This window comes from Brachyhypopomus gauderio, unplaced genomic scaffold (assembly GCF_052324685.1).
Source record: "Brachyhypopomus gauderio isolate BG-103 unplaced genomic scaffold, BGAUD_0.2 sc73, whole genome shotgun sequence".
Taxonomy (NCBI): Eukaryota; Metazoa; Chordata; class Actinopteri; order Gymnotiformes; family Hypopomidae; genus Brachyhypopomus; species Brachyhypopomus gauderio.
In genome coordinates, this window is record NW_027506894.1 from 1 (window position 1) to 12,767 (window position 12,767).

Consider the following 12,767-nt stretch of genomic DNA (forward strand, 5'->3'; position numbering starts at 1 on the left):
CTTCAGCATCACTGTACGTCACATGACCCTCCACTTCCTCTTGTGTGTTGGATCATGAGTGGAACAAAAACAACCCCTTTATTATCAACATTTTCCATAACTATAAATACGCGTTCCTCCCCCGTCGTAGCCAAGTTCCCTGACTGTGGGTGACCAAACATAAACCCCTTCAAACACTTTTCCTTTCGTGTGTGTGTGTGTGTGTGTGTGTGTTCGTTTTCCATCGGAGTACAGATCACGTTTGACAACCGCGCTCACAGCGGCCGTATCCGAGTGGACCTGGACAACGACGTGGACATCAACGAGTGCAGGGACTGGAAGGTCACGGGTGCCTGTGAGTGCCTATCCCACAATTCCTCTCTTCCCAGGACACGCGTCCTCCTCCGAGTGGCCGCCACGTCGTGCGTCATCGTGATTGGTCCCGAGCTCCTGGTAGCCCTGCCAGTGCCTCCGTCATGAGCTGGTGATTCATGATCAGTTACGTCTATAACGAGGGGAGTTATTCTGGTTATGGCAACCATGATGAATGCGTTACACTGGTAAAATTCCCACTGAGGTTTGTCTAGTCATCTTGCCCAAATAATGGTAAACAAATCTGTGATTGTACATTTAATTTGATTTACATTCAGAACCTTCTGAATCTGAAATATAGTGCAGTAACAGATTCTGATGTAGGACATGGAGATGAACCAAACGGATAGGGAAGGTGTGGTGTGTGTGTGTGTTGGGGGGGGGGGGAGATAAGAGTCCTGGCGCTGGTATTGGAACTGGAGTGTGTGCTGGGAACTTGGCTGATGACCTTTTTGACCCTGAAATCAGTTGCCCCTAACCCCCCCCCCCCCTACCTCCCCTTCCATTCTCATCGTGTCTCCACAGCCCCCAAGAATATCTACTACACGGTGCTGTTTGACGTCGTCATCATTCTGACGTGTCTGGCGTCTCTGGTGCTCTGCACGCGCTCAGTGGCCACCGGTGTTCAGCTGCAGTTTGTGAGTGTCTGTCTGTCCTGAGCACCACCAGCTTTTTGGACAACCTTTGATATCCATGTGTCCGATATGGGTTAAACCTGTAGATAGACAGACATTATAGAACTTAACAATAATACTGTTACTGTTACTACCACTACATCTGGTCTTCAACAAAAAAATATATATATATGTGTTTAGCATTTAAGCACAGATGTATAGAAATAATTGTGTCCATCATAAGGACGTAGGAGGTGGTGTTGAGCACATCTGTGTGGTCTGTGTCTCCATTCAGGACTGCACGGTTTTCTTCCTGAAGCACTACAGTAAACGTGTGTCCTGGTCTGATCGGATGGAGTTCATTAATGGCTGGTACATCCTCATCGTGGTCAGTGACGTCCTCACAATCACCGGATCGATACTCAAGATCGCCATCCAGCTCAAGGTTTGCCCAGCCACCCCCGGGTCTGTTAATTCTAGATTTACATTGAAGCGTAAATGAAGCATATTGATTGGTAAGCGATGGCTGGTTTGAGTGTGCTGTGGCTCCGCCCCCTTCTAGGCGGTGACGAGTTATGACGTGTGCAGTATTCTCCTGGGCACTGGCACCATGCTCGTGTGGATCGGCGTGCTACGCTACATGGGCTACTTCAAGAAATATAACGTGAGCCTCGATTTTAGCACTGAAATGACTGACCTGGGTTCACTTTCCAGTTGTACTGTGAGCACCAGAGTAAGACTGGAGAGAGAATATGCAGAATGTTCACCAGAATAGTGAACTGCTGTTGTGCTACACGTGAAATGCTGCAGCAGGACAGTAGTGATCTCTCTGTGTGTGTGTGTGTGTGTGTGTGTGTGTGTGTGTGTGTGTGTGTGTGTGTGTGTCAGATCTTGATCATCACCCTTAGGGCAGCCTTCCCAAATGTCATGCGTTTCTGCGGCTGCGCTGCTATGATCTACCTGGGCTACTGCTTCTGTGGCTGGATCGTTCTGGGGCCCTATCACGAGAAGGTGAGGCCTGGCCCCGCCTCCCCCCCCACCCGTCACCATGGTGACCTCTGACCAGGCCCAGCCAGAAAGCGCATCCACCCAGTGGCCATATTTAAGCTCCGCAGTTACTAAAGCTATTAAAACATTGTTCACAACCTGGGTGTGCAGTGATTTCTGCATCAAATGGTCTGATAATGCACATTATTTTAGATGTTTTTATAATACCTGTTCCATTGTGGTGTCCGATTGAGTTCTCCCTCCCCTTCGCAGTTCCGCACTCTGAACACCGTGTCCGAGTGTCTGTTTTCGCTGATCAACGGCGACGACATGTTCACCACGTTCAAGAACATGCAGCAGAAGAGCTACCTGGTGTGGGTGTTCAGCCGCATCTACCTCTACACCTTCGTCTCTCTCTTCATCTACATGGTCCTCAGCCTCTTCATCACCTTGATCACGGACACCTACGAGACCATCAAGGTATCCTCCGTGGTTGAGCTGCTCACAGTAACGTGTTCACTCTCTCAGTGCTGCACCAATCATAAGACTGTCTGGAGTAACGATGAGATAAAAGCCCTTTCCAAAGAGTTGTGGGTAGAGGCGTAACTTGGTTCTACTACTAGAGGTCAAAGTTTGGAGTTTTCTTGTATGGTGTGTGTGGGTTGCGTTGTGTGGTTCTGGACCACTTTCCCTTGACCTGGGATGGGACGGGGGACGGGGGGGGGGGGGGGGGGGGGGGGGAGTGTGTGTGTGTGGTGATGGGGGTTCGGGGGGGGGGGGGGGGTGGGGGGTGGAGTGTGTGTGGTGGTGGGGGTTCTGGGTGTAGAGTGGGCGTAGATGTCTGACGTGCTGGTGAGGTAGAAAATCTAAAGATGAAGCACCTAGATCAAGGTTTGTCTCGGAAATCTTTACTGGACACTTCTGGAGAGAGACTGACATCACACACGCAGTACGCACACACTGCTGTCCTGCAGGACGTCACACACGCGGTCCTCGCACACTGCTGTCCTGCAGGACATGGAGGAAACGGGAACTGGAGAGTACATGCACACTAGCACCTAAAGTTAGAGCGTCAGCTAGGTCGTGAGGTCAAATATAACGTGGTTACTATGGTACCCAATAAGTGCAAAGGAAGCCACAAGTATGTAGGCTTCTCGACAGAATCGGATATAGTGATGTAAGAAAGATATTTCCCCCTACAGTTCTGGAGGGGTGCGCGTGTGTGTGTGTGTGCGTGTGCGGCGCTGACACGCTGGTCTCGTTGCAGCAGCAGCAGACTGACACTGAGCCGACGTCGGAGCTCCACGCCTTCGTGTCGGAGTGTAAGGACCAGCCCAGCTCGGGCTGCTACCGCGTGGACCAGCGCACCTCTCCCTGTCTGCTCTGCTGTGGGAGAAGGTGAGCTGCTCGGTTCCTCCAGGCTCCTCAAACCACCTCCACCTCCACCACACCTGGCATGGTGGTGCGTCTCCATCTTCCTGCCCACAGCACCCACATCTGAAGCTGATGTATAGTCTTCTGCTTACTCATTAACATTTATGGGCCTGTTTCTGTTTCAGGGTTCACGACCTGCATGAGCGCTGCTGAAATGGGACTGATATTCTAAATGTAGCAATTATTGTAATTTTATGCTAATTACATGTATAATGTACATGTAGGACAAAGCAGAAAAGATTTAAAGGAATATTCTAAGTCTTTGAAAATTTTCATTGTAATAATTTACTTTATCTTATTTGTTTTGTTATTGTACTCTTAAAAAATAATAATAAAATTTGTGACACAATGACCCTGAGGTCATGGGGTGTTTTGGGTCTTGGGTCATCGCTTGCCCTCCCCTGGGCAGCCCAGTGAGGTTTGAGGAGATCCCAGCTTGTCTCTCCACTCTCAGGGGTGGTCCCGCACAGGAGTGCTTCCTCCTGGGTCACTTCTCCTCCTCCACAGCCTCCTCTGTGGTTCTTTCAGTGTCGGCCATGTCTGGTGGCTCCTCTCTGCTACAGCCCTGAGATCCCCAGCAGGCCCGATTGGGCTCGTGGCAGGCCTGCTGCCCCAGACCTCCACCCTCTACCAGGCGGAGTTTGTGGGACTCCCCCGTCTTCTCAGGGAGGTGTTGGTCCCAGCAGAACCACCTGCTCATGTGAAGAGCAGGTCGAGCCTCGGTCTCATCACTGTGGGCTCTGGAAACTCTGGAAATGCACAGTGTCAACAGCAAGGGTTGGTTTTGGAGGTCTAATGACTGTTTGGGTCCATGAGCCTCGGTGAAGGGGTTCATTAATCCATTAAACACTCAAATAATTAAACACTTTAGCATTTTATGTGATCATATACTTTGTGGCCACAAAACCAGTACCATAAATACAAGTGTGAGAGTGTGGAACAACCCCCAGTGACCAGTACAGAACTCTGACCAGTATGCCTCAACATCAGTATGTCAATATCATCTGTTGGGAGTCAGCTCTTCTCATTCAAATCAGTTCCTTGACTTCACAAAGCTTGTTTAGACCAAAACACAAACAAGCTGGTGAATGACCATCTCAGAAGGATTTAATACCATTAAAGGTTCAGGAAGGTTTACTTACTGCAGTTAGGAATTGGCTAACTGTATCTCTTCAGACTAACTTACTTTTATGCATGATCTCAAATACAAAACTATCATAAAAACAGATCAAAGTAGTCACCTAGATATTTGTCAATCTCGGATCATCTGTTGCAGTGGTAACCATCAGGATGTAAAGTTTAGGTCAGGTCTCATCAGAGTGCTGTGGTTTGGGTATGAATGCTTTCAGCGTGCCGTGTTTGGTAGTCTGACCCAGAACAGGAGAACAGCACCACCTAATCCACCCAGCTACACGTCCATATAGTGTGACCGGTCCATGGAGAGAGACCGGTTTATGCGCCGCCCAGTTGGATTTGCGAGGGGAGATTCTGGTGCTGATCAGAGGTAAAAGGATGTTTGAGGAATGAGCCTGTGAGACGGTATGAAACCAAACTCTCCCAACACTGTAAAAAATCCTAACAGTGGTTTAACTGACCGATGCTTTTTGAGGTGGTTGAGCAAATAAGTGTGTTGGGGATGTCGGGACATCTTGTGAACTAAATTGATTCATGCAGCTGCATCAATCCGATGCTCAGATTAATCGACCTACAAAAGTGAACACATCCAGAAATTAGTGAACACTACTCTCTTAAGACCGTAAGACATGAACACCACCATCTTAAGGCTGTTGGCTAAAGTTAATGTTGTGTGTGTTGACAGCACCCTGGACCCAGGACTGATGCTCTCCAGTGACCGTCACTTTGAGTCTATATTTGAGGTGTGTGTGTGCACATGTTTTTTTTACACTAAAACTGCATTTCACTGATTTCTTATGTAAGCTGCACTCTATGAACTGTTTCCATTTGCCCAGGAGCTTGAGAATAAAGTAATCTCTGTGGTGATAAATAGTGCATTCATGGTGCTACACGTTTCACTCATGACGGTGTGAGAAGTGTGATTATTTGAATCAGTAGTTTGTTTACTGTGGTGTCTCTCCTAGACTCTGCGGCTGTGGGCTCACAGGGAAAAGCTGTCCAATTCTGGCTTTTGATCTCAGCTCAAATATCTCAAATCTCAAAGAGCTGAACTTGAGCAATAACAATTTACACAAATCAGGAGTGAGACTGCTGTGCAAGAACATTCGGACTGTGAACTGGAGAGACTAGAGTGAAACTAGAGTGAGCATTACCAGCAAAGATTAAGAGTGTCTACATTTTAAAATAAAAACTAATCTTGGTTTATCAGTTTTCAGCACAGTACTTTCACTGTGAGTTAAAGGGATAATTAATGAAAAATGCCTACATTACAAACACAGATAATTAAAGCAAGAAACCAAACCCCAAGTGATTGGTGCACCTAACCTGTGGTGATTCTGAAATTAGCCACCATCTCTCACTCAAGCAACAGCACTATTATGTGGTATATGTCTTGGACAGTGTAGCAGGTTTTGTTAGTGAACTGAAGTTTTAAAATTAATGAAGATAATCCATCTAAGGTGGGACTATTAGATGTAGTAGGTGTAGGTGACACTATGTAGATCAGTAGCGAACCCTGACCATTAAACCTGGGCCCGCTACACCCCCCCGAATTATTTTTTTCCTCTCCTAATAAACTGCACTAAAGAATAAAGAAAAAACCGAGACGACAGTATAACTTTAGAAACGCATGTAGTGCGTTCAAATAACATTTGTACTAGATAACTTGTTAAGCAAAATAAGTTTCCAAACAAAATAAGGTTTCACAGCTCCGTGGTTCTCGCAAGCGGAATATGTAAATGAGGACGTCAAAGGGCCGAATCGAAACTAGCTAGCGGCGGTAGGCTAACGACAGCTAGCGTCGCCACAGCGGGCGGAAATTATCATACAGTTAAGCCCGCCCACTAAGAGGGTAGATATGATTGGTCAATTTTGCTGTCATTCTGTAAACGAACAGCGGGCATCACAGTCCTGATAGGGGGAGACACAGGCTCACAGGCTTCCACTTAACCCCTCACCTTCCAACACAGATTGAATAGACACGGTTGAATATTTTATTTGCTTATATTTTTGTAATTGTTTAGATGTCGATTGTAAAACTGTAAGTAGATAAAATAAAATTGGATAATTATATATATATTGTTTTAAGAATATTTTAGGCCCTCTGAGAGGGCGTAGAGGGCCCTGACGGTTCCCCACTGATGTAGATGTAAGTAGCTGTTTTATGGTGTGTTGTTCTTGCCCTGGACTTCCTGAACCCAGCAGTGCTGTCCATGCAGAAGATTCATGTAGCTGGAGCCCAAAATATGAAGCCAAATTTCTATGAATATGAGAATGTGGTATCTCTTCATTTCCCACCTTGCTGACAGCCCTAGTCTGAATTCCACCAAAGTAATTCTTTAGAGATGGAGGAATTCAGGATGTTTGTGAGAAGCAAGCTTTAGCCCCCTGGGGTACTGTTGCCCCCTGGGGTACTGTTGCCCCCTGGGGTACTGTTGCCCCTGGGGTACTGTTGCCTCTGATTTTGTAAGCTTGAAAGTACATAATATTCTGTTTTATGTACTACTGCCTTGATCACAATGTACTGAAATTCTCATTCTTTCTGTTTCTGTATTCTTTTTTGAATTCCCATGCAGCCATTATAATAAACCCTTACTCTGGGTAATAAACAGAATTACTGAACTTATGTATATTTCCTATTGCATAATTTTGCATTTATTTGCATTTACGTTCTGTAGTCTGTGTGACTGCAGTATTACAGAGGAATGCCTTGCTTCTGTGGCCACAGCTCCGAGGTCAAATCCATCATCACACCTGAGAGAGCTGAATCTGAATCACTATAAACCAGGACACTCAGGAGTGAAGCAGCTCTCTGCTCTACAAGAGGATCCACACTGTACACTGGAGAAATGAGAGTAAGCTTCTGAATTCCATTATTCACATACTCATTCATTGATACATTTTGCAATTTGATCATATGTTTACTATAAGCCTATGATTAATGTTGATGGTTTAAACTATATTTCCTTTATTCTAACAGCACAATGCACAGTGACTTCTTTATTTTTATTGCAGTTTCTTCTTATGATGAAGTCATAAGGGTGGATGGAATTAACAACTGTGTAGATACAGAATTGAGAGAAAACATAGGGTGACCAAACGTATTTCACAACCGTGAGTGCAGTAATATTTTAGTTGTGTGGAAATGAACATTAGTGTAAGTGCTTTAGTGCTATAAGTGTGTGTACAATATGCATTTATTTTACACTAAGAACAAAACACCTTTTGAAGCTGGAGATGTTTAATGCACCAGTGCAGTGCAGTAGTTGACCTGCAGTCTCAGTAGTGTGTGGGCGTGCATCTCAACTCCTGAACCAGGCCACTGCTGGTGACTGGGTCGGTACTCTCAGTAGCGCACATACTTCCTGTATATATGTTTTAAGTGTGTCCAATGCATCATTACCAACACAAGACAGTAAGAGATTCGTGGCATTATACATGAGTACAATTTACATGCAGTTGAGAGTAGGTTGTTGCCTAAACGAGGTTGATTCAGTGTGGGAGTTACTTAATTGTAACAATGCAATTGTAACAATTTATTGTCATTTCAACTACACACAGAGTACACAGTGAAACGAAACAACGTTCCTCCAGGACCATGGTGCATAAAGACACAGTGCAGACAGAACTTAAGTGCAACACAAAGTGCAGACACACAGTACAACACAATACAGACAGTACAGTACACTAGACACAGTGCAGTATACTGTACTGTCTGTATTGTGTTGTACTGTCTGTCTGCACTTTGTACTGTGTTGCGGCGTTCCGGGTCCGATAAATGGTGCTTTTGTTTAGAAAGAAGTTTACAAGTTTAGAAAGAACTTTATTGTCATACATTGTACAAGTACAAGGTACGAAATTTCATTTACCTGTGGTCCAGTGTTAAAGCACCGGGAGCCCAGAGCAGCTGCAGCATCTAAGACGCACCACCAGCTCTGCAGGGTTGGGGGAGAAACAGAGAGATAAACACTAGGAGACAAAAACATATGACCACAGATTATTCTCACAACAGGACAACAGTCTGTGTGCACGCAAAAAATCCCCATAGCACATACAAGTATTGATAACACAGAAAGTAAGCAGTGAGAGGCGTGATTCATTCAGATAGGGAGTGAGAGGCAGAATCCTGGCAGAGTTTTTGTGTAAAAGTTTGTGGTGGAAGGCGAGCGCCATCTCTGACAGTCTCTGTGTGGGGGTAGGAGGAGGTAACCAAGATGACGACCTTCTGGGAGAAGTTTGTTTGGGCGCCAATGCAGATAAGCAGAATGAAGAATTTAGCGAGGAGCTCGTCCTTGACTGTTTGAGCACACAAACTCCTCTTAAGTCAGCGGTCTCCCAACTGTGTTACTGTTTGTCGCTACTTCCAGTTTTTTTCCCGCTGTTAAGTGCAAGGGAACACCAGTGCTCATGTTCTACCCCCGCCAGACCCTGCTACAGTGGAGAAATCACTCAGAAAAGCTCCAAGATAAAGTTCTGCAGACGCTACGAGAGCTCACCCTGCTACGAGACCCAGGCCCGCAGACCGCGGTGTCGCCTGATTCCGGCGTCCAACGGAAGTCTCACCGCAAGCGGTGCGAGCGAAAGCGAAAGCGCGGTAAGAGAGCCGGGATCCGCGCGAGGCTAAAGGCTAACCCCAGCCGCCCGGCTGTACCGTCGCTGTTCCTCGCACACGTTTGCTCCCTACACACCGAACTGGAGCACATTCGGCTCCAGCGGACGACCCGGCGTGAGTTCCGAGACTGCTGTGTTTTAGTTTTCGTGGAGTCGCGGCTGAGCGACGACATCCCGGACAGCGCCGTTCAGCTAGCAGGGCTCACCGCCTTCAGAGCGGATAGGAGCGCGGCCCCGTCCGGGAAGACCCGCGATGGTGGAGGCGTGTGTGTTTACATCAACACGGAGTGGTGCAGCGACGCTGTGGCTGTGGCCAGACACTGCTCTCTGCTGGTGGAGTTCCTGATAGTCAGATGTAGACCTTTTTATTTACCACGAGAACTCTCCTCCGTGCTGATAGCCGCCGTGTACACGCCACCCAGCGCTGGTGCTGATGCTGAGGAGACACTAGGCGAACTGTACGGAGCCATCAGCGAGCTGCAACTCAAACACCCAGACGGACTGTTCATTATCGCCGGAGATTTCAACCATGCAAATCTCAAGTCAGTCCTCCCTCAATTCCATCAGCATGTGGACTTTGCAACGAGAGGAGCGAACACACTGGATCTTGTCTACACAAACATCCCCAGCGCGTACCGGGCGGAGCAGCGCTCCCACCTCGCGTTCTCGGACCGCATGTGTGTGTGGCTCACTCCAGCCTACACACCGCTCGCCAGACGCTCCAGACCAGTTCAGAAGCAGGTGAGAACCTGGCCGGCAGGAGCCGTCTCTGCCCTTCAGGACTGTTTTGAGCGCACAGCGTGGGACATGTTCAGGGAGGCTGCAACTGACGGCGACACAGTTAACCTGGAGGAGTACACAGCATCAGTCACTGGCTACATCAGCAAGTGCATTGATGATGTTACTGTCTCCAGGACCATCACTATACTCCCAAACCAGAAGCTGTGGATGACTGCTGAGGTACGTGCGCTGCTGAGGACCCGCAACTCTGCCTTCAAAGCGGGTGACAAGGCGGCCCTGAGGACAGCAAGGGGCAAATTGTCACGAGCCATCAGAGAGGCAAAGCGCGCACATGCCCAGAGAATCCACAGCCACTTCAAAGACACTGGTGACACACAGCACATGTGGCAGGGTATCCAGACAATCACCAACTACAGGACAACACCACCATCCTGTGACGGTGATGCCTCCCTCCCTGATGCCCTGAATGACTTCTATGCACGGTTCGAGGCACAAAACGACACGTTGGCAAGGAAGACCTCACCCAAGCCAGACGAGCAGGCGTTGTGTCTGTCTGCAGTGGATGTGAGGAGAACTCTGCGTAGAGTCAACCCACGAAAAGCTGCAGGACCAGACCACATCCCCGGCAGAGTGCTCAGGGAATGTGCAGAACAACTGACGGACGTTCTCACGGACATCTTCAACATCTCCCTGAGCAGCTCTACTGTCCCAACGTGTCTCAAGACCACCACCATCGTCCCCGTGCCACAGAAGTCCACAGTGTCCTGCCTCAACGACTACCGTCCCGTTGCACTCACCCCCATCATCATGAAGTGCTTCGAGAGGCTAGTCATGAGGAACATCAAGACCCAGCTGCCCCCTTCAATAGACCCCCTGCAATTTGCATATCGTCCCAACCGCTCCAAGGACGATGCCATCACCACCACCCTTCATCTCTCCCTCACCCACCTGGAGAAGAAGGACACCTACGCCAGAATGCTGTTCATAGACTTCAGTTCAGCATTCAACACCATCATCCCACATAAACTCATTGGGAAACTAAGCCTGCTGGGCTTAAACACACCCCTCTGTAACTGGATCCTGGACTTCCTGACTGGAAGGCCCCAGTCAGTCCGGATCGGGAACAGCACCTCCAGCACCATCACACTGAACACCGGGGTCCCCCAGGGCTGTGTTCTGAGTCCTCTGCTGTTCACCCTGCTGACTCATGACTGTGTAGCAAAACACAGTTCAAACCACATCATTAAGTTCACTGATGATACAACAGTGCTGGGTCTCATCAGCAAAGGTGACGAGTCAGTGTACAGAGAGGAGGTGCAGTGGCTGACAGACTGGTGTAAAGACAACAACCTTCACCTGAACGTGGACAAGACCAAGGAAATGGTTGTTGACTTCAGGAGAGCACGTCACACTCACTCTCCGCTCAACATCGACGGGTCCTCTGTGGAGATCGTCAAGAGCACCAAGTTCCTTGGTGTCCACTTAGCGGAGAACCTCACCTGGACCCTGAACACCAGCAGAACACCAGCCAACACCAGTTCTACAGCCAAGAAAGCCCAGTAGTAGTAGTAGATGTAAAAAAGGCGCAGAGTGTAGTGTTAAAAGTGCGAGGTGAAGGTCTCGTGGAGTGTTATCAATGAGGTGTTAATGAGTCCACAGCTTTTGGAAAGAAGCTGATTTTCAAACAGTTTGTCCGTGTGTGTGTGCTGGTCCACAGATGGCAGCATCTTGAAGAGAGAGTGTCCCAAGTGTGTGTGTGCAGCTGCAGTCTGCTGGAACGGATAGTGTCCATGCTGGAGAGATCAGGCCCACAATTTATTATGGAATCAAAACGTGGAGCCAGTAGTCAGTCTTGCACTACTGTAGTATTTAGTTCTGTCACACACGGTGGTCACTGCCGCCAGGAGTGAGTGGGTGAGTGGGTGAGTGGGTGAGTGAGTGGGTGAGTGGGTGAGTGGGTGAGTGGGTGAGTGAGTGAGTGAGTGAGTGAGTGGGTGGGTGGGTGAGTGGGTGGGTGAGTGGGTGAGTGGGTGAGTGAGTGAGTGAGTGAGTGAGTGAGTGAGTGAGTGGATGGGTGAGTGGGTGGGTGAGTGGGTGGGTGGGTGAGTGGGTGGGTGAGTGAGAGAGTGGGTGAGTGAGTGGGAGAGTGGGTGAGTGAGAGAGTGGGTGAGTGAGTGGGTGGGTGAGTGGGTGAGTGAGTGAGTGGGTGAGTGGGTGGGTGGGTGAGTGGGTGCTTCGGTGTAGCCGCGATGCGGGGAGCTCGGACACAGACGCTGGTGTTGACGCTCTGAAGATGCTCTTTTATTGTGAAATAACAAACATACTACACATGCGGCTACAGATGCTCCATTTATACATAAATGTCACAAAAGCAGTGTCACAGCATTAATGAGATAATGTATACTGATCTATACATAAAGAAAAGATCAGAGTTTATGCAAACTGAAGAGTCATTATAATGCAAAACAAACTCATTGAGGCACATGTCATGAGTACCGTGTTTACTGTTATTTATTAATCACCAGTTTAACCAAGTTGTCCCAGGTGATGAATAGCTAAGAGTTACTTGTTTCTTGTCGTGACCAAAGTTATATTTTAGTATATCTATCCCTGGTTCAATTTATTCTTTTGACCTTTGTTTCTTCATACTGTATCAGAGTTCTATTGTATGGTTGTGTTTTAAAGATTAAATTGCAAATGACAATAATTTTGTGAGTTAAAGATCTGTTGCTGATTACAACTTAAAGTGGTGATGAGGCCTTAAACATTTTTGGAAGTTTTTAAAAAAATCTTAGAAGGGTATTGAATTTATTTTCAGTATTTCTGCATATACACTGTTGTATCTCACTTATATTAGTAAACAACCGACTCGTTACCTTCCGCCATTTTTTCTCT

At 47.6% G+C, this 12,767-nt stretch overlaps 1 protein-coding gene across 1 annotated transcript; it reads left to right on the forward strand.

The window, feature by feature from the left end:
- Positions 1-4: 4 nt before the first annotated feature.
- Positions 5-3,738, forward strand: LOC143491277 (mucolipin-3-like; the record flags this gene model as incomplete). The annotated part of the gene is made up of 9 exons (XM_076990126.1): positions 5-13; positions 235-334; positions 877-989; positions 1,261-1,410; positions 1,528-1,629; positions 1,854-1,976; positions 2,226-2,432; positions 3,220-3,350; positions 3,512-3,738. Coding segments are annotated over 9 exons (963 nt in total), but the record flags the coding sequence as incomplete, so codon positions are not given.
- Between the last annotated feature and the right edge of the window lie 9,029 nt (positions 3,739-12,767).